This window comes from Mustela lutreola, chromosome 1 (assembly GCF_030435805.1).
Source record: "Mustela lutreola isolate mMusLut2 chromosome 1, mMusLut2.pri, whole genome shotgun sequence".
NCBI lineage: Eukaryota > Metazoa > Chordata > Mammalia > Carnivora > Mustelidae > Mustela > Mustela lutreola.
In genome coordinates, this window is record NC_081290.1 from 188,299,904 (window position 1) to 188,326,415 (window position 26,512).

A 26,512-nucleotide genomic window follows, 5' to 3' on the forward strand; every position below is an offset into this window, starting at 1 on the left:
TTAAACCATATAAAATTAGTTCTTTGCCACTAAAAATTGGTCAAAGTTGGCAAGCTCGTATAGTTCAACTTAACATAAAATACCTTTAAATGTAGCTCAGTCTCATTTGCTGCTGTGTTTCCAGTATCTGGAAAACTGCTTGTCACATGGTAAGGTCCGTCGATAAATATTTATCGATGAAGGGGCTATTTTGGAGGAAGTGTTCTAAACAAGGGGGACCTAAACTGTTAGACCCAAGTAGCATGGAAAATGGGAAAGCAAAGATCAAAGTTAAAGCATTCTGCAGTCTTTGCATTATTCAGTAAGAAGATGGGGATATTGATTACCTTTTAGACTTTGTGAGGTCAAGCAGGAATATTAAAATGTTAGGGATAACCCATTAAAAGAATACAAAGACTGTATAACTTTCAAACTAGTGTATGGGAATGAGACTAAAGAACAGATTGACTTTTAGTAAAGGATGGTGGATTGATGGGCTGCATTAGGCTGTGCTCTTTTCTGAAATCCCAATAAAGCAGCATTAAAGGGCACTTAAAAAAAAATGTATAAACACACAAAGAGAATAGGAGACAAGATAGTTTGGAAGTTGGAAAGCTTCCAAATGGTCAAATGATAATAACTACACACACTTGAGAAGATAAATTTTGCAGCAGCGATGGGGAAAGCCAAGAAACTCCCTGATCTGTACTATTGAATGCCCTGGAAGCTCAGACATTAGCAGCCATAAATTATTCTAGAAGCACGCGTGATAGTGGGGCTCAAGATGGGGTAACTGGTTGCAAGTCTGTTTGAGAAGCAGACGTCCTCCCCATGCCACTCAGCTGGGTTCTGGCCTTCCCCCAAAGCAGCAGGAGACCAGAAGTTTATTCCCTGCAGAGGTTAAGGTGGAGAAAACATGATATTATCAGGGCCAGGATTCCCCTATGCAAAAAAAAAAAAAAAAAAAACCCAGAGGATTTAAGTAAAATTTTATATATTAGGGGCACCTGGGTGGCTCAGTGGTTAAAGTCTCTGCCTTCGGATCAGGTCGTGATCTTAGGGTCCTGGGATGGAACCCCACATTGGGCTCCCTGCTTAGAAGGGAGCATGCTTCCCCTCTCTCTCTGCCTGCTTGTGATCTCTGTCTGTCAAATAAATAAATAAAATCTTTAAAAAACAAAAATTGTATATATTAAATTATGGGATGCATCCCTCTTCCACACCATCGTTTCCTTTGCCCAAAATGCTGGCCGATTACACTTTACTCTCCAGGAGGGACACTGGAACATTCTCCTGAGAAATTTGGCTACCCCAAGAAAACAGGTCAAAAGAAACACTTTTGGGGTTTTTTTGCTGTTGAGACAGTCCATCCTAAAGTGAGTCACGGACTCAAGGCTTCATATCAGCTTCAGGTTTTTTTTTTCCTAATTTACTGCGAAAATTTTCACACATACAGAAAAGTTGAAAGTACAGTGATCATCATTATCCTCACCACCCAGGTTCAGTAATTGTGCATTAATAATACAATAATTAATACTTTGCTATGTTTGCTTCTCTCTCTGTGTGTGTATTCCATATGTATGCTTGATTTTTGCTCCCTAGCCTGCTTCCCTCCATTTCTCAGATTTATGGAACTGGTCAAGAATTCGGGGTAAATCATTGAAACATATAGGAAACTAAATAAACAGCAAGAAAAGATAATTATTAACTGAAAGCAGAAAAAAATGCTGGGAAAATTATAATAGTAAACTACATATGAATTGCATGTACATAATCATGCTATGAATACTGGCTATGATATCATAGTTTAAATAAGACCTATGATATAATAAACTGGAAAGTGTGTGTGTAAGGTGTGTATATGTGAAAAAAAAACCATTTTTGTTTTTATTTATTTATTCATTTTTACGTGTTTACTTATTTTTACACCTAACTGCCAGGTGCCAGTTGGCCTCCTATATCATGTCTGGGGAACTGGGTTTTATTTTATTTTGTTTTTTTATTTTTTTTTAAAGATTTTATTTATTTATTTGACAGAGAGATATCACGAGTAGGCAGAGAGGCAGGCAGAGAGAGAGAGAGGAGGAAGCAGGCTCCTGCCTAGCAGACAGCCTGATGCGGGACTCGATCCCAGGACCCCGAGATCATGACCTGAGCTGAAGGCAGCGGCTTAACCCACTGAGCCACCCAGGTGCCCTATTTTGTTTTTTTAAATCTAAATTGAGAACCCCATTTTTATTGGCCATACCGGCAAACAAAGCCTAAAGATAAGATAAGCCTAAAACCGGAAAATCAGAGAATAATAACAGAATTCTCTAAGAGCCAAAAGGTATTTATGCAGAAGGGGAAATGGCGATGAGCCACCCAGGTGCCCACATATAATTATTTTTTAAAGAAACATAATAAAACCAATAGAAGGGCAAACAAGAACAAAAGAAGCAAAAAAAAATGCAATGATAATTTGAAGATAGAAAATAATTTGCTAGAAATCAGTAATCCTAAAACCAGCCCACAGAGCACCAGCTCTGGAGTGAGACAGTGTGGCTTACAATGCTGATGTGCAATAGCTCTGTGGTCTTAGGCAAGTTACTTAACTTTTCTGTGTCTCAGTTTCCTTACTAGTAAACTGGATATAATTATAGTACCTCCCTCATAGGTTCTGTGGGAAATGAACATTTTAATATATTAAAACATGAAATAGGCTCAGAGCACTGTTTGGCACATAGTAAGTGTGGCATAGGGTTTACTATAGTCATTAGTGACAATTCGCTTTAATAAAAATTAAATTTTACAAAAATTCCCGTCTTTCATGACTTAAAAGGGGCATACTGAAAATATAACACCAGAGAAAAGCTAAAAAGTATAGCAGGAGGGAGAGACTTTAAAAACCTATACCAGAGTTGCCTGGGTGGCTCAGTGGGTTAAGCCTCTGCCTTCGGCTCGGGTCATGATCCCAGGGTCCTGGGATCGAGTCCTGCATCAGGCTCTCTGCTCAGCGGGGAGCCTGCTTCCCTTCCTCTCCCTCTGCCTGCCTCTCTGCCTACTTGTGATTTCTCTCTCCATCAAATAAATAAATAAAATATTTTTAAAAAACCCATACCAGACAAAATTTAACGAAAAGGAAGCAGGTATAACAATATAATATCAGAGCACATAAGCTTTGGAGCAAAAAGGATCAACAGAAAGAAAAAATTTACCAGGTAAAGAAACAACAGGGAAAAATGTTTACCAGATAAATGAAACCAAACATCATCACCTCAAAACAGATTAAGTGAAAAGCCGCTCACTCTCAAAGAGAACTTGTCACATTTGCTGAGAAATTTTAGTACCATTTTCTCAAAATAGATAGAATCACAGAAAAACAAAAGATGTGAACAATAGGCCACAAACTTGGTATAAGAACCCTGTACCTTGGGGCACCTGGGTGGCTCAGTAGGTTAAGCCGCTGCCTTCCGCTCGGGTCATGATCCCAGGGTCCCGGGATCGAGCCCCGCATCGGGCTCTCTGCTCAGCCGGGAGCCTGCTTCCTTCTCTCTCTCTCTGCCTGCCTCTCTGCCTGCTTGTGATCTCTCTGTCAAATAAATAAATAAAATCTTTAAAAAAAAAAAAAAGAACCCTGTACCTCAGGAAATACAGAATCCTCACCATAATTTACTACATACTAAGCCTCAAGGGAAATCCAAGTATTATTTGTAAGAGCAAAATAATAATAATAAAATAAATTGAAGAAAAAAAACCCAGAAAACAGAAGTGCCCATCAATAGAGGGATGAATAAATTCTGGTATAGTCCCAGAACCGAGCACTGTAACAATAACTGTAACAATAACTCATTGCAGGGAGAGATGACGCTATCCCCAAAGCATAACGTAAAGTGAAAGAAAGCAAATTGCAAGACGATGCAAATAATTTTATACTGTTTACGTGAATTTTTACAGCATGTGAAACGGCACTGTTCATGAATTTGGCTCCATAAATATATATATAAAAGAATAAAAACTTGGGTGGAAAGGAAACTCACCACCTTCAGGCTCCTGATGGCCTTGGGGAGGGAAAGCAAATAGACGGGGGCGGGGGACAAGGACTTGCGCTGTGTCTACCACATTTTATTTCTTGGAGGACACATTCTAAGACAGCGGCGCCTGCGTGGCTCAGTTGGTTAAGCGTCTGCCTTTGGCTCAGGTCGTGATCCTGGGGTCCTGGGATCGAGTCCTGCATCAGGCTCCCTGCTTGGCTGGGCGTCTTCTTCTCCCTCTGCCTGGTTCTCCCCCTGCTTGTGTGCTCTCTCTCTCTCTGGATCTCTCTCTCTAGCAAATAAATAAATAAAACCTTTAAAAAAAAAAAAAAATAGCTGGCTGTGGAGCCCTGAGCAGAAGTGAAGAAGGGAAGGGACCTGAGCAGACGTAGGGTCGCTGCTTTGGGGCATGAGAGAGAGGATTGAGCAGGAATTCCCAGAAGGCTGACTGGACCCCAGCCACGGAGCCACTGAAAGCTGGAGGCCTTGAATTCATGGCAGCATCAATCTGACCAGAATGTTCTCTAACGGGGCCCCACAAGGTGAAGCTAGAAAAGCAGAAGCCTGCTTTCTTCTGAACGAGGTTTTGCCAGAGGAAAGAAAGAGACAAGGGGTCCCAGGGTCCCAGGCAATTGGGAGAGACTTGAGGCCCTGGGCAGGATGGAGGGTTAAGTAGAGCCCAAGAGGGCAGTGAGGGAGGCAGCGCCCCAGGGCCCCAGGGAGCATGCATGGCCCCGGGGATGTGTGAGAGAAACGGGCCAGAGGCAGAACTGCTCCGGGTCCTCCAGCACACGCGTGTTTGGTCACATTTTTGACATGGATTTTGATGTCTCCAGGACAAAGGCGAGCTCCTAGGAGAAGACACAGGTAGTCCAGTAGGAGGCAGGTGCCCACGGCTCAGGAAATGAGGCACTCAGCAACCAGGTCAGGTAAGGAGCAGAGCCCAACAGAAGCAGCCGCAAAGATTGGGTGGTCTGGAAATAGCAACCAGGCCTGAGGATGGCCAGCCTCCACCGAGGAGGGCCTTGGGGGCAAGCAGGTGAGCTGAGCAAGGACCAGGTTGCAGCAAAGGCCGGGGAGTGGAGAGTGTGCCCTGGGTGAGGCTGTAGACATGGAGGGTTTGGTCCAGAGGGTGATGGAGGGAAGAAGCAGCAGGCACAGCACGAGTAAAAGCACGGAGGTAGGAAGCTGCATGGTCATAGCTGGTCAGGGGCGTGGGGTGGGGGTGGAAAACAGGGAAGGGTCTGGCCGGCGCTCAGCAGCAGAGCAGCCTGGGAAGGTAGCCTGGGCACACCTGCAAGTCTCCCTGCTTTCAGAGTCAGGCCCAACAGAGGCCTGACAGATCTGAAAAGCTTGATCACCATGACCCCTCTATGGGGCACCTGCCACATGCCCGGTGTTTACCCTTATAATCGCTACTGCTCCAAGGCTGGTACTGTTATCCTCATTTTACTTACGGAGACACTGAGACTCAGAAAGATTCAGTAACTTGCTCAGGGCCTTGAAACCCAGGTGTGTCTGACTCTGGAGTCCGTGCTCCACACACCACCTGATGCTTGGGGTGAGAGAACCCTGCTCCGGGGACCGGAACCACAACAGAGCCCTGCAGTCCTTACTAGGAGATGCCAGGAACCCACTGTGCTCAGAAGAAAGCCAGGTCCTGCCCCCTCACCCCAAGGCGGTTTATGATTTTGGAGAAAGAGGACTGTCGAAACGCAGAGAAGCCAGGATCCATATGTAAGCCGATATGGACACAGGGACAGTAGCTCAGGGCCAGCCAGGGGAGGGACAGCCAAGTCCAGTTACCGTGGGGAGCAGAGTCCACCTCTCCCTCCTCGTCCTATCCCACGCTTAACATGCCCCCCCATGTCCACAGAGCTGGAACCAACACTAGCTACAGCCAGAACAGCAGGTCCCTAGGTCTTTAGCCTTGTCACGATGGTCTGTTTATCCTCCGCTGTCCATGACCCGTCACGACGGAGAGATGTCCCACAGCGAGATGTTTGTGTCTGGATCATTTGCTGATGGCACAACAGCTAGGTGAGGCCAGTGACGTAGACTGTAAGACCACAAAATGTCCTAGGCACGCTCTGAGTCAACACGGCCATGGCGTGCCAACAGAGATAAGAGTTCTGATTGTTTATCTGTTGGGGTTCTGTTTACCTCTACCCTTTTTCATCCCCAAAGATCTGAGGCTACTGGCAGTGGAAGTGTAGACGACGGCAATGATGATGGTGGAAAGGGGAGACCCTTAGAACCAGTGAAAATAAAATGAATAGCAGAAAATCGGAGAACCTGACAAAGCACAAGACCTAAAAGACATGAGCACAGAGGTCATCAGGGAAGACACGGTGGGAACCGTTGACTTCCACATTGGTTTTGGGTTTTGTGGAAACGGAGGAAGAGGGAAATTCAGTAAGTTACCTAATTGTCATCATCCGAAGAAGGAAACACTCCAGACTCAGAGGGAAGGTAAAGCTTTTCCAAACACTGAGCTACTAATTGAATATCTCTATGGGACTTTATATACAGGGACTTGGAACTGTCTCAGAAAGTCCCTGACCCGTGGCAATTTTGCCTAGATCAAGGGGAGGCAGCCCAAAGACCTAAGCTCCTGGTGGCCCAACCAGATCTATGGCTGGGATCAAGAGAGCCTGACATGTGTAAATAGGAAGTCCTGTCTATTAAAATATTAACTTACATCAGTAGCTTTTTATTTTGTTAATATTTTTTTAAAAAGTATAATGTAGAGAAAGTATAAAATACAGAGAAGCAAAAATATACATAATCACCCACAATTCTACCATCAGCTCTTGTATATTCTTCCATATTTTTTTTAAAAAGAGAGTATGGGGTGGGGTGGGGGGGCGGGCACCTGGGTGGCTCAGTCATTAAGCGGCTGCCTTCGGCTCAGGTCATGATCCTGGGGTCCTGGGATCGAGTCCCACATCTGGGCTGCCGGCTTGGCAGGGGGTGCCTGCTTCTCCCTCTGACCGTCCCCCAGCTTGTGTTCCCTCTCTCACTGTGTCTCTCTATGTCAAATAAATAAATTAAATGTTTAAAAAAATTAATAAAAGAGAGTACAGGGCTTCTTTTTTTAAGATTTTATTTATTTACTTGACAGAGAGCACAAGCAGGGGGAGCATCAGAGGGAGAGGGAGAAGCAGGCTCCCCGCTGAGCAGGGAGCCCGATGCGGGGCTCCATCCCAGGACCCTGAGATCATGACCTGAGCCAAAAGCAGACATTTAAGCCACTGAGCCACCCAGGCGCTCCTAGTTGAAATTATTTTAAAAAGCAGGAGAAACTTTAGCTCCCTTATGTCACCTTGGCAGAAGAGTGGAATTTTAATTTCCAAAAGGGGAAAGAATGCTAAGTAGAGTTGAGAACAGGGTTGCCATACTAGACACAGAGGGATTGAACCAAAGGACGCCCTCTGAATGTGGAGCCCAATCCTTCTCCTTCCGCTTAGCCCCAGGAACACGGATATCCAGGCCTTTACCCTTCAGGCAGAAGAGTGGGAGAAACTTCCCAAGTACCCAGGACCAACTCAAAAGGAAATACCTAATTTTTTTCACACTAGGCATTCCCCAATTAAATATTCCAGTGGATCACCTAACAGTAATGCTCACAGTCAACAAGACCACTCATGTGCTGGGAACTTCACATCAGCTTTAAAATCCCCACCTTAGATTTAAGCAGACAAGCAAAATGACCAGTTATCCAAGGTCGTGAAAGAGAGGGACCCAAAACAAACAAACGTTCTAAAAAAGAACTTGAAGAAAACCGTAGCTACGCAGAAAGAACATTTAAAGATACCATGAGTATCATCAAAGAGTTAAATACATTACATTGATCAAACAAGAACAGGATATTATAGAAGAACATTCATGGAATGTTTTGAAAGCTCTTGCAGGGTGCCTGGGTGGCTCGGTGGGTTAAGCCACTGCCTTCAGCTCAGGTCATGATCTCGGGGTCCTGGGATCGAGTCCCCCATCAGGCTCTCTGCTCGGCAGAGAGCCTGCTTCCTCCTCTCTCTCTCTCTGCCTGCCTCTCTGCCTACTTGTGATCTTTCTCTGCCAAATAAATTAATTAAAAATAAATAAATAAAATAAAATAAAAGCTCTTGCAAATTAAACACGTGATTGCAAATTAAACACGTGATTGCAGGGGCGCCTGGGTGGCTCAGTCGTTAAGCATCTGCCTTTGGCTCAGGTCATGACCCCGGGGCCCTGGGATCAAGCCTTGCACCGGGCTCCCCGCTCTGCAGGGAGCCTACTTGTCCCTCTTCCGGACACTCCCCTGCTTGTGTTCACTCACTTTCTCTCTCTGACAAAAAAATAAAAATCTTTCAATAAATAATAAATAAATACGTGATTGCAGAAACAAGAAAACTGGGTAGAGGCTGACGAAGTCTCCCAGAATGGAAAGCATGCATAGCAGCAAGACATGAGAGAAAAGGTAAGAAAATCAGAAGGCTTGTCCAGAAGTTTCCTATTATAGGAAAAGAGAAAGAAAAAGTGGTGCAATCATCTTACAAAACAACTCAGCATTACCTGGTAAAGGTGAACATACCTGTCCTGTGCAACTGGGCATGAAACAAAGATTCATTAAATGTGTTAGTTTATTCAACAACTATGTATTGTGCACCAACTCAGTTCTGGCCACTGTGCTAAGCACTGATCATAGGAGAAGAAGCAAGATTAGCCAAACCTTCACCCTCTCCGAAACCAGCCGAGATGGTTCACCCCAAGGCCGCGATGAGTATGGTATACCTCTGGCTCAATTTTGTCTACAAGGTTTGGGGTTCCATGAAAAGAGCATCTGGGTACATTGCCTGTGGGCAGAATGTATATATAAAGAGATTATATTCATTCTGTGGTGCAAAAGAGAAATACAAATACCACCAAAGCCGTATCGAGAAAGATCAAGTGTGATTTTAATAATCTGTAACAGAGTTGTTCAAGGATAAATCAGTTGTTCGGGAAGATGGTAAGCTGCCTGTCCGTGGAGGTGTCAGATACTGAGTAAGACCCATCCCCTCACCAGCTGACCAGGTGTCCGGGTGCCCAGCCTTGTGCGAGGCATGTGTACCAGTTAGCTACTCTGTGTAACAAATAAGCCAAAACTTAACATCACAGGATCCCTCCCAGTTCCTATGGGTGTGTGGCCAGGCTGTGTGGTTCTGGTTCAGGATCTGTCACAAGGTCTCAGGCAGGATGTAGCCTGGGACTCTAGGCCTCCGAAGGTCTGGCCAAGCATCTGTTTTTATTTTTGTTTTTTTTGTTTTTTTTTTAAGATTTTATTTATTTATTTCACAGACAGAGAGGCAGGCGGGGGGGGGGGGAGCAGGCTCGCCGCTGAGCAGGGAGCCCGATGTGGGGCTCAATCCCAGGACCCTGGGATCATGACCTGAGCCAAAGTCAGAGGTTTTAACCCACTGAGCCACCCAGGTGCCCCAAGTGTCTGTTTCTAACATGGCTCACTGGTGTGGCTGGCAGGTTGGTGCTGGCTGTTGAGAAGGGGCCACTCTTCCTGCCTATCCTCCCTCAGTGTCAACAGTCAAAGGGAGAGCAAGGTGGAAACTACAGTGCCCTCGATGAGCCAGCCTCGGGAGTCATATGCCATGACTTCCACAATAGCCTGTTCATCGCACAGGTCAGCCCTCCGGCTCTAAGAGAGAGTGTGCAGGGCACGAACGAGAGAGCCGGCTCAGTCTTGGAGCCAGGCAGGAGGCTGGCGGGGGATGGACAGAGGAAGGAGGTCCCTGTGAGTGAGGAGTTGTGTTCGTGTGTTAGAGATGGTGTCAAGGCGTTGGACGGAGACAAGACGAGTCCCTCCAAACCTCAGGGTCTGCTCACATCCCTCACTTCCCACCTCGGAACCAGCTGCCCACATGCTCACCGCTCTGACGTGGGCAGCGCTGGGGTCTCTGACTGTGCCCCCCCCCCATCATTAACCATGTGTTGTCACACAGTGGGATAACCGTGGTTCTGTCTTCCTCGGACACAGAAGTCCCCAGATAAGCCCACACTTGTTGTTTCTCTCCCCAGAGCGTGCCCCTGCCTGTGCTCTCCGCTCTGGGAACACAGCGTGTCCTATGATAACACTGGGAGAACAGAGCATTCCCAGGCACGAGCTGCTTTCAACCGTGCTGGGACAATTCCTCCACGGCAACAAGGCCCTGTGGGTACAGGAGGACAGGCCCCCAGACCCTTCCTTGGCCTTGCTGGGCTCTCCTTTCCTTAGTTAGGGCTATTCCATACACAGACACCTTGGGGGTAGTGACCCCTTTGACGTTTTCAGATGACTTCTGACCTTTGAGCTTTGGGGATGGGTGCAGGTGTGTGGCTAGCATCTCAGCCTGGCCCATGTTGGTGCTGGCTGACATCCCTTCGGGGACACTAACCTATGCCTGTAGAGGCGTCCAGGTCACCTGAGGAGCCAGAGGTAGCTGGGAGAGCTTCGGGCCCGAGATTGGGATGGGCTCTCAGAGTCCTCCTCGGGGAGGTACTGATGTGGGCAGCACCAAGGACCAGGAAACACCCCTCCCCAACCCTTGCAGGGGCCTCTAGTACTTGGTTCTTCTGGGTTTAGGGGCTTGGGTTTGCTATGTGGTAAAGCCTGGATCCCGGAGTAGTTCTGAATTACCACGCCGCCCAGCAATTCCAAATCTGGATGTCCACACGGGAGAACTGAAAGCAGGGACTTGAGATATTTCTACACACAATGGCATTATCACAACAGCCAAAGGGTGGAAACGACCCGAGAGTCAATCAGTGGATGACAATGTGGTCTGAAGCTACGTGGAGTCTTATGCAGCCTTTATTTATTTTTTTAATTTTTTTTTTGAAGACTTTATTTGTTTATTTGACAGAATCACAAGTAGGCAGAGAGACAGGCAGAAAGAGAAGAGGAAGCAGGCTCCCTGCCAAGCAGACAGCCCAATATGGGGCTCAATCCCAGGACCCCAGGATCATGACCTGAGCCGAAGGCAGAGGCTTTAACCCACTGAGCCACCCAGGTGCCCCATTATATAGCCTTTAAAAAGGAACAGATGAACCTGAAAACATTATGCTAAGTGAAAGAAGACAGACACGAAAGGGTAGTTCACAGGAACTCCCTACAGCAAACAGAAAGCAGAGTAAATGTTACCAGGGGCTGTGGGTACAGGAGGACAGGCCCCCAGACCCTTCCTTGGCCTTGGAGTTGGGGAGGTAATGGGGAATTGCTTAGTGGATACAGAGTTTCTGTTTGGGGTAGTAAATCTGGGAGGGAGCTGTAAGGGTTGTACAACACTGTGAATGCAATTAACATCCTTGAATTCTATACTTAAAAATGGTTAAGATGGCAAATTTTATGTTATATATTTATACATACAAACATATATATAACCACAACAAGAAAGTAATTCCAAATAGGATTGTAAAATCCTAAATACTATATAAAATATATAAAGTGGAAAGCAAAACCTCACCTTTCTGAGATGAGCCCTGATGAATTTACCACCTAAGCTTTTTTTTCTTCCATGTGAGCCTGATATTGGGCTTCGAATGTGAGCCAGCCCAATGCCACCCCCCCCCGTGCCCCTGTGTGGTGGGCATCTCCCCTGCATTACGGGGGTTCTGGGCAAGGCTTCCACTTCTCTCATGATGCTGGGCTCACCTCATGAGTCAATTCTATCATGAGAGTGAGATGGGGAGGAATAAACCAAAATTCACACAAGTAAGTCAAGTTCAAGGCCCAGGAGAGCTTCTGGAAGGACGGACAGCCTCCCCCACTGTGCCGTGAGCTCTTCAAAGCCAGGGAGCCTGTCAAGCTTACCTCCGTGGCCCCCTCAGAGTGAAGCACAGCGTCAGACCCGTGCTCCACAAAAGCTCTTTTGCTCACTGTCTGCTGCCTGGAACAGTGGCGTGCACACTGAGGGCATTCCAGAAACAGCTCTTGGCTAAGGGAATATAAGCCGGCTGCCTATTTCATCTCTGGGTAATGGGTGACATCTTTTTCCACCTCCCTTTAAAGCACCCCCTCCACCCCTTTCAGCACACCCTGCCCTCGCTCCTCCTGCAGTGTCATCTCCCCAGCCCTGGTGTCCCCCAAGCATCCCCCGCAGGCCCCCGCTAAGCTGTGCGGGTGGGTTTGTCCCACCCCCGGCGCACCAACAGTGAGAAGTCACATTGCCACCGGACTAGTTCTTTAGCAGCTTTATTGAGTAGTGAGAGGTAGTGTCATTTTCCACTGGACATGTGTTCTCAAGCTTGTACCAGAACTGTCTTTGGACAGACAGACAGACAGGGGGCCGGGCTGGGCAGGTGTCCATGGGAGGGCGTGAGCGCCAGGGACAGCTCAGCTGTCTAAAGGGACCAGCGACTGCTGCTGCTCGGTGGCGGGCACAAGTGTATCCTGGTTCTCTGTCTCCTTGAGGGTGCTGAAAAAAGAGTTGACCTTGTCCCTCAGATCCTTCTCCAGGAAGCTCAGGTGGTCTTCCACATCCCCTGCATAGGGGCCCAGCTTCTGCCTCAGCTCCTCTACCTGCTGCAGGAGAGCCTTGTTGAAGGTCTCCCCGTAGGGTCCCACGTTGTGGCGGAACTCCTCCACCTGCCGGTTCAGCTGGCTGCTCAGCTCGGTCAGCGACTTCTGCAGCTCCTGGGTGTTGTCCCTCAGCTTGCCCCGCACCTCCTCAGCCATGGGCTCCAGCCTCTGCCGCAGCTCATCGGCGTTGGCCGAGATCTTGGCCTTCAGTTCCTCGGCGTTCTTCTTCATCTGGAAAGCCAGGCCCTCGAGCTGGTGGTTGAGCTTCTCCTGCACGTCCTGCGCATAGGGAGCCAGGCTACGGCGCAGCTCCTCCACGTTCTGGTCGATCTTGACCTTGAGCTCATCCGCGTAGGGCGTGAGGCGTCCCTTGAGCTCTTCAACGTTCTGGTCGATCTGGGCCCTCAACTCATCTGCGTAGGGCGTCAGGGAGACCTGCAGGTTGTCCACGTTCTGGCGCAGCGCGCTCTGCAGGCGCTGCGCGTGGGACGTCAGTTGTTTCCGCAGCTGCTCGGCGTGGGTGTTGACCTGGGTGCGCAGCTCATCCGCGTACGGCTCGAAGCGCTGCTGCAGCTCGCGCATGTTGTCCCCGATCTTCTGGCTCACCTCGGTGGCGTGGGGCAGCAGCCGGGCGCGCAGCTCCTCCAGCTCCTTCCGGATCTCCTCCTTCAGCTTCTCGGAGTCTTTGCTCAGGCGATCGTGCAGCTCCGTGGCAAAGGGCACCAGCTTCTTCTGCAGGTTGTCGGTGTAGGTGTTCACTTGCCCAATCTTGTCCTGGAAGAGGGCACTGCAGGGGAGGGACACAAGGGGGCCACCGTTACACTTGGCATGACAGGACTGTCTCCTTATGCCTGGCTCATCTCCTACACACCGGCTTGAGAAGGGTGAGTGTTCCGGGGTATTAAGGTCACAGGTAGATCATGGTTTGGGAAAGTAGATGTAATAGACTAAGTTATTACCCAGCATCTCTGACTCTCCCCCTGACCTGAGTCACAGCCACCCGGCACCCCCCCCCCCATCCACCCCACGCCTGTGAAGTAAAAAGGGCAGACTTTGAAGTCCTTCCAGCTCAGGTGTGCTGTGACACAGATTACATTCATTAACAGAATGTTGTGCTCTGGACCGCTTCCAGTCTTTGAGGGATTCAAAATACTAGTTTTCTTCCACGTGCCCAACCTCAGAGGCTTCCCAAATATCCCCACTTCCTTTCCCATGATTTCACAGGCTCCCATCCTTCTGGAATGTCTTAGGACCCAGTTCCCATGACATTTCCCTCCCTCTTTTTCCCCCGTGACTCTCAATGCTAGCATGTGGCCATCTGTCACACTCTAGAAAGTTCAAGCAGGAAGATTCCTCGGGGATTATTAGTCTAACCCCCTGTTGCATGTGTGGCTCGAAGATCTGGAGACCTCAGGGTCCCCGGGAGAGTTCAGCGGCAGGGCAGTGGGTATCCTATGCTCGGGTCTCCAGCCTCGGAGCTCAGCCCTGCCATCCCATTGCAAGCCGCCCCGCGAGCCGTGCCCCTCTTACTTGAGCTGCTGGGTGAGCTCCGTCTTCTGAAGATGTTCCACGGCTTCCTTGGCATTGTTGCTCAGCTGACTAAAGTAGTCCCACACCACAGTGGCCACCTGGTCAGCACTGACCTCAGCCCGGGCTCCTGGGCAGGAAACAGAGAGATTCATGAGGACCCATCTCCTTCCTTGGCCCTCCGCACCAGCCCTGAGCTGCAGACCGGCTGACGGTGGGGGAGCCCAACCACTGACGCCCTCAACTCGCGTGCTTCCCTCATTAAAAGCTACAGGGGCATGTAACACTGGGAAAGCACCAGAGCCAAGGGGCAGAATGTTGGTCCGAGGCCAGCCCTCCTATGAGCCACATGGCAGGTGGGCAGCCTTCTGCGTCCAGCCGGGGAATGACAGACCTTTGGAACCATCCTCTTGCCTGGGCTCCAGATTCTCCATCCTGCCCGCTTTATGCAGCAGATGGGTCCTGCCTGAAAGCCTCTTCCAAAGGCTACTCACCAGTGAGAGCCACCAGGGACAGGGTCAGGACCACAGCCTTCAGGAACATCCTGGGCTTCTCGCTGGGCTGGAAGAGACTCGCACTGCACTAGATCCTTCCTGGGGTCACAGGAGGCCCAGAAGAGAGGCTCTTGGACAGCTCACCTGTGCTGCTGTCGAAACTGACTGGACCTCAGACCCAGCCAGACATTTAAACCCCCACCAGGCTGCCCTCCCCAGCTCCCTCCCAGTGTGACTCCACGCTGGAAGGTGACACATTCTCAAGAGGCCTCTTGGACTTTTGTGACCCAAGACAACGTGGCAGCTGACGGCAGACCCGGGCTGGGGCCGCAGTCTGGAGAGGCTGTTCTGTAGGGTGCCCCACCCGGTACAGAAGGGAGGATGGGGAGCCACGAGTTGTTGGGAGAAAGGAGGCCTAGGGAACCCCCGAGCCAGGGACAAATGTCCCAGAGGCCCTGCTGATAATTCTGGGCCTGAGCCAGGTTTTGGGGCAAAGTTCACACCTCCTCTGCCTGTCTCAGGGAAGAGAGCCCTTCCCTACAACATCCCCCACTCATCCATCTCAGAGCACCAGACCCCGGACTGGGACACCCAGGGCCACCGCTGGAGACAGCAAGCTAAGATCCAGAACCCTGGTCCAGGGGTGCCTGGCAGGAGAAGGCTCTAGTAAGCCTTTGGGCAAGTGGGAGGGCCGGGCCCTGTAGTGGAAGGGTTCATCGTAAGTGTGCTTCCTGTCTGACCACTGCCAAGCTGGGTCACTGGGCCTCGAGATTCAGCTCAGCCTAGCTCTGAGCCTCGGTTTCTCCTTTGAAACATGGGGGTTGCTCATGGCATGAGTAGTAAAAGGCCTAGCGCGGAGTTAGCACAACAAAGTAGTTGTTGTTAGTAGTAATAGTATTGTTTTCCTGGTTTGGACCAGTGAGAGTGGCAGAGGCAGGCCCAGGCCTCTGGGGGCTCCCAGGGGCGGTGCACCATGCACGGAGATCGGCTGGCCTGAGGCCTGAGGCCTGATTCCTGCCCCCAGCCCAGCCCTGCTCCCTGGGCAGGAGCAGTCAGTCTATGCTGAATCACAAGACCTGAGCCTCTTAGGGGACTTCGCCTGCGGGACGGGACTAAAGGACAGGAAGTCTTCTACAGGACTTTCAGCGTTCTCTGCAAATGAGGTCGCACACACAATTACAGGAAGCCATCCACCAAGAAGACACTGCAGCCTGGTTAGTGTGGGTCACTCTGCTGGATCATGCCACCTGCACTGACCACCAGATGACTCCCGTCCTAGGGCACCATCGGCTCCCATGCGGGAGTGCAGGGACTGGCAGGAAGCTGGACTCCTGTAGACCACAGCTGCGTTCACCCTGACTTATCAGGCCTCCATGCTTCATGGGCTTGATGTCTCATGGGATTAAAGGCAGCTAGAAGGCCTTCTGCTGCCCACACCGTGCATCCCCCCCCACCAACCACTCACGGTCGCCTCTAGTACCAGGGAGTGCCCCTCTCCCCGAAGCAGCTCTTCCCTTCTCCTAGCAGCTCAGATTCTCTCAGAATCTGTCGGGCTCAGATTCTGGAGTCAGACTCCCTGGGTGGGGACAGAGCACATCTTCATGAGCCTCGGCTGCCTCCACTGGTCATAGAATAGTCCCTGCTTGCTGTTTGCAAGGATACAGTGAGAACCCATGTCCTGCTCGGAATGCTGCCCAGCACACAGTAGGTGCTCAACAAGCACAAGCCAGGTTTCACCCTGAAAGCCTTCCCTCCCTGCAACACGGGCCTATCATTCCTGCTCCTGCTCCCTCGTCGGGCACAGTCCAGCCAGGGGTGGGCACAAAGGTCCATGCGTGCTCCATGCCCCCATCCCTTCCCCTGGGCCCAGAGAAGAAAAGAGCGATGAGTCACCAAGGGCACCTCAGCTGCAGTTTGACCTCTTGGACTTCGGGTCTGAGCAGTGAGTGTCACCGGCATGTGACAGGCTCTGTCTTACTTGCCAGGGTGGACACGCACCGGGAGTGTCTGTACCTATATGAGCGTGTCTGAGGGCGTCTGCCAGGACATGGACAGAGTCACCTAAGTGTGTCACGACTTCCGCTGTGGGTGGCCACAAAGCTGGGGCGCGCCGCTGAGGGACGGGTGCAGACGGGTGCGGGCCGATGTGAGCAGTCCCATCCTTGAGGAGGGGGTGCTGTGTCCTGACGTGTCGTGGGTGGGTGCCGTTAATGAATGCATTTCTCTCCCAGTGTCAGTGGGCGTGTTTTGTATCAGGCTGTGAATGGATTTGTGCTGGGAGTGGGAGAGAAGGAGTGCCCAGGCCCTGAGTGTTGGAGCTACGGATGGAAGGAAGGGACCCTGCCTCCGGCTGGGTTCTGGTTCTCTTTGAGCACAGATATTGGCTGACTGGGCCGAAGCGGCGCTCCCAGTTCAGCCCAGGGGGCATGGGTCACAGAGGCTTGTGTGCTAAGCCTCGCTCAGACACAAGGATGCTCAGAGAGTCTGTACAACCCCAGAGGACCATTTCTGGTCCCCCCCGCCCTTCAACACCCATGGCTGCCACTTACTTCTTAGGGCCAGTCTTGGGCCAGGCCCAGAGAAGTCACCTCATTCCAGGGAAGCCAGCATGGGAGGGAGGGAGGGAGAGAATAGGGAGGCCAGGCCACGTAGGCTGGCCACTGGGAGGGCCCCTGCGGAGATAGCCCCTACTGAGACCACCCAGAGGGGTCCAGGCACTCAAAAGCGCCAAGCCCTTTGAACAAGAAAATGGCCCAGGACTCTTGGCATGCCACACATCTGCTGCATGGGTCTGCACACCTGGGTTCTCAACCTAGCCCATCACCTGCCTGCTGGGTATCTCTGCCCCATCTTCTGACCTCCCTGGCATCAGGGAGCCCATTACTACATAGCAGAGAGAGGAGAGGTTCCTCCAGACCCACCACACACACAGACAATGGGAGTTGGAGGGTCCATTGTAGCACACCCAGGGGCTGAGGACTTTGTAGTCCAACCCAGCCGGGATCTGGATTCCCACTGTAGCCTTCACCTCTGCCGCGGAGGAACAGGCCAGAACAGAAGAGTGACATGGGCACCATTGCTATCAGCCCTCTTGAGTGCTCAGTTCTTTCAGTGACCAAATCAGCTTCCTTTCCTCCCCCACCCCATTGGCAAAATCTGCTTAGGAAGAGGTCTGAGTGACTAGTAAACCCCTGAGGGTCTCATCTCTCCAAGCTGTTTAGTACTAGTATAGGTCATTGAAGCCCTGTGTTCTGTTTTCCAGCTCTACCCATGATGGGCTCTGTGTACTTGGGTACATCTCAGCCCCGTGAGCCTTAGGTTTCTTACCTACAAAATAGGTTTATTAATATCTACTTCACAGGAATCTGTTTGCATTTTAACAGAATACAGGATCTAAGTCAAAGGAATGAATTTCTAATGGAGAAACTTCAAGTCTCAGGCAATAATAAAGATTTCTGGGGGTGGAACAGGCTACTTTCTCCGGCCTTTGATTTTGTATTGTTGGTTTAGTTGCTTCTTCCTGAGAGGGTGGCTGCCTGCCCAAAGCCCTGTTTCTACACTGGGGGCTCCTCCTGCCTTCAGAGTGTGCTGTCTGGGGATGGACAAGGTATTTGGGAGGAAGAGAGATTTATCAGGCCCCCTCCATGAACCAGTTGCTTTGTATATATATATATCTCATTTACTTTACACTACAGCTCTTGGCATATTGGCATTTTTAAAATTTTTTAAATTATTTTAATTACTTTTCAGTGTACTAGAATTCATTGTTTATGCACCACACCCAGTGCTCCATGCAATACGTGCCCTCCAAAATACCCACCACCAGGATGACCCAATTTCCCACCCCCTGCCCCTTCCAAACCCTCAGATTGTTTTTCAGAGTCCATAGTCTCTCATGGTTCACCTCCCCCTCCAATTTCCCTCAACTCCCTTCTCCTCTCCATCTCCCCTTGTCCTCCATGCTATTTGTTATGCTCCACAAATAAGTGAAACCATATGATAATTGACTCTCTCTGCTTGACTTATTTCACTCAGCATAATCTCTTCCAGTCCCGTCCATGTTGTTACAAAAGTTGGGTATTCATCCTTTCTGATGGAGGCATAATACTCCATCGTGTATATGGACCACATCTTCCTCATCCATTCGTCCGTTGAAAGGCATCTTGGTTCTTTCCTCAGTTTGACGACTGTGGCCATTGCTGCTATAAACATTGGGTACAGATGGCCCTTCTTTTCACTACATTCTATTCCTTTTTTCAAGGGAGGAAAACTGAGGCTCTGAGATGTTAGGTCTCTGGCCCTGGGCCATATGAATCAGTGTCAAAGGCATTGTTCAAACGGAGGATTTCTTGTCTCCAAAGTCTCAGCCTTCTTGATCCTGCTATCCAGGCTGTGGCTCCTAGTGTGGGCCCAGAGGGATACCTTACCCCAAGCAAGGCCTGCGGCCTCTCTGGGACAGCACCTGCAGAGCACCTCTGCACCCTCTCCCTACCAGACCCGCCACACCACCACCCTGCTTCCTTCCAGCTCCCCGCCCAGCCAGGGGGCCCATGAGGGCTGCCGTTTCAAAGCTAAGGAAACCAAGCCCCAAGGTGCGAGGGGCTCAGTGCTGGAAATCGATCCAGCCGGCACAGTCCGGGGGAGGCCTTAGCCTTGAGCCGCAGCTGCTGCCCGGGGGAATGTTATCAGTCGGTCCAGAGGGCAGGGGGAGGAGGAGGGGAGGGAGGGTGGGACAAAGGCCTTGGGCTCAGAGCAGCCTTTGCTGTCCTCCCACCACCCCCTGCCCTGGGCTCAGCTCAGGGAGGGTCCTGGGTGAGCAGCACCTGGGACAGAAGGGCAGAGGCGCGGGTGCTGGGAAGGGGGCTGCGTGAACTCCGCTGCGTGGCCCTCCCCGCAGAAGCCTCTGCCTGTAGGTCTTCTGTGGCTTCACTCTAGACGCCCCACCCCAATACTGAGTTGTTCCCGAGCCAAGGGGGTGGGGGGTGGGGAGGGATCTACGAGCCTCCTGTGAAGGGCTGAGATGGGCCCAGAGGCCCCTGGCTGGTGCTCTAATCTCCCTCCCCTATCACCAGCCTCTCCCTGGGGAGTCAGGCTGCTTGAAAAAATGGGGTCTCCACAGGGCCTGAGCCCTTTTGGGCCACAGGGTAGCAGAGCAGGGCAGGCACCAGGGCACCCAGAGATTTCCCAACTCTCCCAGCAGGCCTGGCTGCATCTGGGCACCCTGCCTCAGGCCCTGGTCTAGACTGATCAGCAGGTGACCTTTGCCCAGTTCCCTGAGCCCTCCGCGCCCCCTGTCCAGGAGACCATATAAAACAGGCCAGAGCCCTCTTGTCTGTCTATTCAGCTCATCCCAGGAGGGAGCTGCTCCAGGTAATGCCCCCTGGGGAGGAGGGGGAGGGGGAGGAAGAGAGGAGAGCGGGATGGAGGGGCACAGTAGCGTCCCTGTCCGCACCAGCCAGCACAGTCTGGAGAAAAGCTTGCTGGGGCCAAGGAAGCCGCAGGGCTGGGGGAGCAGCTCCCACCACCAGGGGCACGCTGGGGGAAACCGAGGCCCACGGAAGACAGGGCCCTTGCCCAAAGCTGCATCGGGTGTGGTGGCAACAGCTGGGACTGGAACTGGCTCCAGATGCGCACGCTCTGCCCTCATTGTGCATGGTTAAAGCCGCAAGGAGCCTTAGAGCCCCATTGTACCCCAGACGGGAAAACTGAGACCTGGACGGGGGCGGGGGGACAGGGATCTCCCCCAAGCCACCTAACCTGTTAGTGGCAGGAACCAGGCCAGAACCCTGGTGTCCCGACTTCTGGTCTGATGGCTTTTCTGCTCTCTCCCTCGGGGCCCACGCTCCCCCTCAGCCTGGCCCTGGAGACCCTGGTGTCTGAAGGCCCTTCAGCTCCCACATTAGCTGGCAGCAGGCCCTTCTCCTCCTGGCTTGACCCAGCTCAGGATCTACTATTGGGGCCACAGCACTTCCCCAGAGGAGAGGGGTGGCGGGGTTAAGGTACTCCTCACAAGACGTTTCCCTGCAGGAACAGAGACGCCATGCAGCCCCGGGTCCTCCTCGTCGCTGCCCTCCTGGTGCTCCTGGCCTCTGCCCGTAAGCAGCTTCGTGGGGACGGGGCTAGGGCTGGGGTGAGGGTGGCTGTCTGCCTGGAGGACCCTTGGGGATGGCTTGAGGATCCCAGGCCCTGGTGGGTGGCTGGGCAGAAGCGAAGGGCTCCCCAGAGGCCGATCCATCCCACTCAACCCAGCTGTCCCAGCAGGAGCTCTGGAGGCGGAGGACCCCTCTCTGCTGGGCCTTATGCAGGGATACGTGCAGCACGCCACCAAGACCGCCCAGGACACGCTGACCAGCGTGCAGGAGTCCCAGGTGGCCCAGCGGGCCAGGTACGCCCTTGAGTGTCTGTGCTCTGTACCAGCTCCTGCCCCAGACTCAGGAGGGCCCTGGCAGTGGGGCTGTGGCTCTCCCCCATCCCCCCAGCACCTGCATGACTCCGAGCCTCCGTGTCCCACTCAGAGAAATGGGGTCCCTCCCAGGGCTTCCTTGGGCTGCAGGGGGAGAGATGGGAGAGCCTCGACCGCCTCCTTCCTTTCTCCTCCCGGCTGCTCCTCCTGTCCGAGGCCCTCCTTGCTCCTTTATGGACCCTGCAAGGCTCTGAGGAAGGCCGCATCAGCTCTTGCTGCCATGTCTTTACTAGTGGAGCTTGGCCTGTGAGCTTCTTTCCAACCCGATTTCGGCTGTGTGTGTGTGTTTCTGCCTTGTGCCAAGCCCTGGGGCCCGGTGTGAGCAGAAGTCCCTCCTTCCCCACCCATCCGGCCCTGCCTCTAGTCCTCCCCTCTCTCAGCTCTCTTCCCGCCATCTCCCCTCACCGCCCACCCCCAGGCAGCCAGCATTTCCATTGCTGAGGCTTTCAGATTCTTAGAAGCTGCAGAGTGGGTATTATATTTGCCGTTTTACAGAAGAGACAATCGAGGCTCAGAGAGATCCATGACCTGCCCCAGATCACACAGCTAATTTACGCTCTGATGATTTTCCGAATGAGAGACTGCGTCCCTCTCTGCCCCACCCCACTCAGAGCCACCAGGTCGTGCAACCCTGGTAGGCATCATTTGCTTAGAACAGACCAAGAGCTGGGGCCTTACGCATCTCCCACTCGAAGGCTCCTGTCCAACTTGCCTCAGACCTGGGGGTGGCACCACGGTCTGCCCCAACCCGGAGAAACAGGCTGGACTTGGGCTAGGGTCCCATTGCGCCGTTCAGCATCTCTTCTGCCTGGAGTGACGGGTGAAAGGGTCCCTGCCTGAGGTCTCAGGGGTGCTGCTCGGTGAGGTTGAGAGGGTCGGGGAAGAGGCAGTGTTGATATGGTGGGGACCCCACTGCCTTCAGATGAGCTCTCATGCCCGCCTCCATTGCTTCTCTTCACTGATTTAACCCCAGGGGCTGGATGACGGACAGTTTCACTTCCCTGAAAGACTACTGGAGCACGTTTAAGGGCAAGTTCTCTGGGTTCTGGGATTCAGCTTCTGAGGTCCAGCCAACTCCAGCCTTGGAAACCGCTTGAGACCTCGACACCCCGAGTCTTCCAGCCCATCCTCCTTGCCAGCTCCTTGGACAGGCCCGAAAGTCACCTGAGAGTGACGGCATTCTCACCTCCCACCCCAGCCCAGACCTGGCCCAGCCCCAAGCTTGTTGTCCTCCCAATAAAGCTGGATGAGAAGCTGCCGTGAGTGGGACATCCCATGCGCGCCATGTGTGTTTGGGGTGGGCTCTTCTGCGCGTGGGCACGGGGCTGAGTCCGACTCAGGTAGGTTGCCTGAGCTGACCTGTGGGACACATGTCCCTGGCCCGCTCAGCCAGACTTGAGAGGAGGAGGCTAATGGGGAGTGTTTGGAGGAAGACAAGACTAGACTCTGGTCTTGGCGTCATCATTTTACATCAGCCTCAGTTTCTCATCTGTAAAGTGGGGGCAAAAATCTTTTTTAAGATTTTATTTATTTGTTTGACACACAGAGAGAGATCACAAGTAGGCAGAGAGGCAGGCAGAGAAAGGAGGAAGCAGGCTCCCTGCTGAGCAGAGCCCCCGATGTGGGGCTCCATCCCAGGACCCTGAGATCATGACCCAAGGTGAAGGCAGAGGCTTAACCCACTGAGCCACCCACGCGTCCCTGTTGCAGATTTCTTGAACGAGTGAATGAATGAATGAATGAATGAAAGACTGTGCACAACACCTGGTCATTGTTGTGGCTATAGGCTAAGCTGAATTCCCCCAGAGACCAGAATCGGAGTGAGGGAATCCAGTGTTCCAGAAGCTAAGAAGGAACTCCAAGTTACCCAACAGAGGCTGTTTCTCATGTGTCCCCACCATCCAAAAGATGTTCACCTCAGGGAGTCTCAGAATCACAGACTACTTCAGCAGGCCCTCACTCTTCCAGTGATAAAACTGAGGCTCAGAAAGGTGAAGGCCCTGGCCCAATGTCATGGAGTCCACAAATGACAAAGCCAGACCTCAAGCCCAGCTCAGCTGACACAGAGAAAACTTAGTTACTCGGCTACTGGGTGCCAGAGGGCTCCTCGACATATCTTGGTGGCATCGATTCATCCAGGCTCACTTGGAGACATCCGCTCTCTCTTCGGAAATCCACCTGGGCTTTTCTTCTGGCCCACCTGGGCCAGGGATCTCAGTACCCACACCTGGAAAGGGTTCTCCCCCAGATCTCGCCTTGACACCCATTGTAGCTCTGGATGGTTAGAATGACAAAGCCCATTTCTTGATCCAAGAGTTGCTGAGACACACCAGAGATGGAGGAGGGGCAGGGGGTCAAAGGCCTTGTGGGGGGCTGGGAGGGAAAGCTCCATCAGTGCTCTGCCCAGGTCTCTGATCTGTGAGGCCATGTGCACACACACAGGGGCGTGTGGCCTGAGTGTGGAGAGTGGCTGGCGGTGGACAGGGGTGCATGCTTGGGCACGTGTATGCCTGTGTGCACAGCCATGTGAACTTGAGTGCCTGGCCGCACGCTTTAAAAAAAAAAAAAAGACCTTGGATGGGTCTGGAAAGGGCAACCCAGCCCATCCTGCTCTTTGGCCTTGCTTGGCGAGGGGCTTGAGCTTCAGCTTTCTCATCCGAGCCGTGGATGTGGTGGCTGTCTGCCCAGGATTTGGGGAAGAACACAGTGGGATGACGGATATGAATGCATCTTGGAAATACAAGAGGCTGATTCCCTGTAAGAGATGGGGATTATTGTTCTGACCAGGCTTAGAGCCCCTGTGGTGGGGTGGGGTTGGGGGGGGATGGCTGACTGACACAGCTGTGCAGGAAGAAACATCAGCCATTTCTGGAAAGGGCAGGACTGTGAGGAGTGCCATGTAACCCTTGTAAAAAAAGGAAAGGAAGCATCTGTTTCTTCATTTTTTAAATTACTAAAGGAGGAAGGAGCAAAGGCCAAGCTCCTCATGTGAGCCTGCCCTCATCCTTCCCGCCCCAGCAGCTCCTGGAGGCCCACCCCAGCTGGCCATGAGTGGGAGAGCTGCCAGAGAGTTCCAGCCTGGCATGGGGGGGTGGGGGTCAGGGTGGACACACCCAGTGGGGTGGGGGGCTGGCAGGGTGGAGGGAGCCCTGTTTCTTGCGGTCCTCAGAAGGGCTGCAGTCCTTATCTGAGGCTCTTGCTGGGCACTTAGCATTGGATTGTCACCTGGCCTGGTCCTCTCTTACTCCTTTCTGTTTGGCCATCCTTGGGAAGGGGGCGCTGGTGCATTACTTCCCTCCTAACAGCCAGGCCCTCACAGGTCTGCAACCTTAAATGGAGGTCCCGAGGGGGCCCAGGTTCCAACTTATGGGCTGCAAAATCGGCAGGGAATTTCCTGCCCTCCCCCCCACACTCTGGCCCAAAGGCCGTGCCCCCACCCCCTTCCTCCCATGGCCCGCACCTGCTCCCGTCCTCCCAAAAAAAGAATTTACAGTTCTCAGAGCATATTTTATTGTTTAAAAATCGTAAGTGAAGATTCAAAACACACGCAGCCCAACACAGGTGTCCCACTTTGGAAGTTTATTTTAAGAACCCGATGCGCCGAAAGGGGAGCCCCGGGAGGGGTTCCTCGGGTCCGGGGCGCATCACTGGGTGTTCAGCTTCTTGGCAGCCTCATCGACGGCAGCCAGCAGGCTGACCTTGAAGCTCTCCAGCACCGGCAGCAGGCCCTGGCGGAGGTCCTCGAGCGCGGGCTTGGCCTTCTCGCTGAGGGCGCTCAGGTGCTCGCTGGCTTTGGCGTGGTACTCCGCCAGGCTGGCGCTGCCGCCCTCCTTGAGCGCCTGCAGCCTGGTGGCCAGGCGCTCACGAAGCTGGTCGCTGTAGGGGGCCAGGTGCGCGCGCAGCGCGTCCACGTGGGTGCGTGCGCGGTCCCGCAGCTCCTCGCCCAGTGGGGTCAGCTTCTCCTGCAGCTCCTGCAGCTTCTGGCGCGCGCCTTCGCGCAGCTCCGTGCCCAGAGGCGCCACCTTCTGGCGGTACAGCTCCACCTCCTCGTGCCACTTTTTCTGGAACTCGTCCAGGTAGGGCTGCACCTTCTGCTTCACCTCCTCCAGGTCCTTGCTCATCTCCTGCCGCAGCGCCTCCGTCTCCTTTTCCAGGTTATCCCAGAACTCCTGGGTGACCGGGCCGATCTGTTCGCGCAGCTTGGCCACCGTGCCGCTCAAGCTGTCCCAGTTGTCCAGGAGTTTCAGGCTGAGGAGTTGGGGAGGGGAGAGCGAGGGGCTCAGGGGTGGCCTCCCTGGCACCCGGGTCAGCCTGGCGCCCCGGCCTGGCTGCAGGGAGGCCCGAGCAGCACCTGTCCCGAATGGGCATCAACCCCGGGTGACCGAGTCTGGCCTGGCTTTCCCTACACCCCACCTCCCCCAGGCCAGCTGGGTGCCACGGTCCTCATGGACCCAGGAGCTAGCAGAGACGGAGCTGGGTTGGGTGCCCCGTCTTGTCTGTCCCCAAAGCTGGGCCTTAAGGACCTCGTCTCTATACTTGGAGTCCCTCGCCCTCTCTGGAGACGGCCCTCCCTGTTGCTGGCCAGGAGCAGAGGAGGGAGTTAAGAATGGGAAGGCACTTGCTGCCCTCCGAGGAGATGATGGGGCTGTGACTGCTGACCGGGCAGCACAGACCTGCCCCTTGCTAGGGTGCTATGGACCTTATTCTCCCTAAAATGAGTACTGAGATCCCATTCTGGGATCTATGGGGCCCAGGAAATAGCAGGTGGGGATTCGGCCAGTCTGGATACATCTTACCACAGACCTCTCTGCCTTGCGGGACCAGCCACCCCTGACCCTGTCCCCCAGCCCCTCCCAGCCCCGGGTTGGGTCCGTACTTCAGCTGTTTTCCCAAGGCGGAGGCTTCAAACTGGGCCACATAGTCTCTGCCGCCGTCTTTGACTGCGTCCACATACACGGTGGCTAAATCCTTCACTCGATCCCAAGGTGACTGGGGTTCATCTTGCTGCCAGAAATGCCGAGCCTGGCTCCCTGGGGTGAGAGGGGAGACCCAGATCAGGCCAGCTCTGGACTGGGCTGGCTTAGAGGCTTTGAGGCAGAGGCAAGGGGATGAATGAGAAACTCTATTCCCGTGTCCAGGAGGGTGGCCCACAGGGGCTTAGGGAGAAGCCCCCCCACCCCCCACCACCATGGTTGGCTTCCTAGGTTGGGAGGCACCTACCTGTGAGGAAGAGCACGGCCAAGGTCAGCACCACCGCTTTCATCCTGAAGGGATGTGGGTGACCTGGAGGAGAAGAGGGTCCCGGCTGAGTGGGGCAGGCCTCTAGTGTGAAAAGCCCAGGGCTCCCCCACCCATTTTACCAGGGCACAGGGTGGGAGAGGGTCTCAGTACCCAGAGCCCCTGCATGGGGCAGAGTCTGGGGCCAGGACCCCAGATTGGATGCCCAGAGTAGGAGGCAGGGGAGCAGGCAGCCACACTCACCTCCAAGGATTCCCTCGATCTCTGA

At 52.8% G+C, this 26,512-nt stretch overlaps 3 protein-coding genes across 3 annotated transcripts; 1 reads left to right on the top strand and 2 right to left on the bottom strand.

Annotated features, from left to right (window-relative positions):
* Positions 1 to 12,179: 12,179 nt before the first annotated feature.
* On the bottom strand, positions 12,180 to 14,712 carry APOA4 (apolipoprotein A4). Its single transcript, XM_059181566.1, has 3 exons — positions 14,544 to 14,712; positions 14,053 to 14,179; positions 12,180 to 13,309 (listed from the first exon to the last, which is right to left on the bottom strand). Exons 1-3 carry the CDS (start codon positions 14,590 to 14,592, stop codon positions 12,337 to 12,339), a joined length of 1,149 nt encoding a protein of 382 aa, XP_059037549.1. The 5' UTR covers positions 14,593 to 14,712; the 3' UTR covers positions 12,180 to 12,336.
* Positions 14,713 to 19,829: 5,117 nt separating this feature from the next.
* On the top strand, positions 19,830 to 22,264 carry APOC3 (apolipoprotein C3). Its single transcript, XM_059181578.1, has 4 exons — positions 19,830 to 19,913; positions 20,571 to 20,638; positions 20,805 to 20,928; positions 21,980 to 22,264. The coding sequence occupies exons 2-4, from the start codon at positions 20,584 to 20,586 to the stop codon at positions 22,101 to 22,103; spliced, it is 303 nt and encodes a 100-aa protein (XP_059037561.1). The 5' UTR covers positions 19,830 to 19,913; positions 20,571 to 20,583; the 3' UTR covers positions 22,104 to 22,264.
* A 2,235-nt stretch (positions 22,265 to 24,499) lies between these two features.
* On the bottom strand, positions 24,500 to 26,512 carry APOA1 (apolipoprotein A1). Its single transcript, XM_059181615.1, has 4 exons — positions 26,488 to 26,512; positions 26,227 to 26,289; positions 25,883 to 26,036; positions 24,500 to 25,254 (listed from the first exon to the last, which is right to left on the bottom strand). The coding sequence occupies exons 2-4, from the start codon at positions 26,267 to 26,269 to the stop codon at positions 24,651 to 24,653; spliced, it is 801 nt and encodes a 266-aa protein (XP_059037598.1). The 5' UTR covers positions 26,270 to 26,289; positions 26,488 to 26,512; the 3' UTR covers positions 24,500 to 24,650.

Coding starts and splice junctions, on each gene's coding strand:
- APOA4 (XM_059181566.1), bottom strand. CDS start 14,592: ATGTTCCTGAAGGCTGTGGTCCTGACCCTGTCCCTGGTGGCTCTCACT. Junction 14,180..14,543: donor GTCCCTGGTGGCTCTCACTG/GTGAGTAGCCTT, acceptor TTTCCTGCCCAG/GAGCCCGGGCTGAGGTCAGT. Junction 13,310..14,052: donor GAGCTCACCCAGCAGCTCAA/GTAAGAGGGGCA, acceptor CCTCCCCTGCAG/TGCCCTCTTCCAGGACAAGA.
- APOC3 (XM_059181578.1), top strand. CDS start 20,584: ATGCAGCCCCGGGTCCTCCTCGTCGCTGCCCTCCTGGTGCTCCTGGCC. Junction 20,639..20,804: donor GGTGCTCCTGGCCTCTGCCC/GTAAGCAGCTTC, acceptor CTGTCCCAGCAG/GAGCTCTGGAGGCGGAGGAC. Junction 20,929..21,979: donor CAGGTGGCCCAGCGGGCCAG/GTACGCCCTTGA, acceptor ATTTAACCCCAG/GGGCTGGATGACGGACAGTT.
- APOA1 (XM_059181615.1), bottom strand. CDS start 26,269: ATGAAAGCGGTGGTGCTGACCTTGGCCGTGCTCTTCCTCACAG. Junction 26,037..26,226: donor GGCCGTGCTCTTCCTCACAG/GTAGGTGCCTCC, acceptor CTCTCACCCCAG/GGAGCCAGGCTCGGCATTTC. Junction 25,255..25,882: donor GCCTTGGGAAAACAGCTGAA/GTACGGACCCAA, acceptor CCAACTCCTCAG/CCTGAAACTCCTGGACAACT.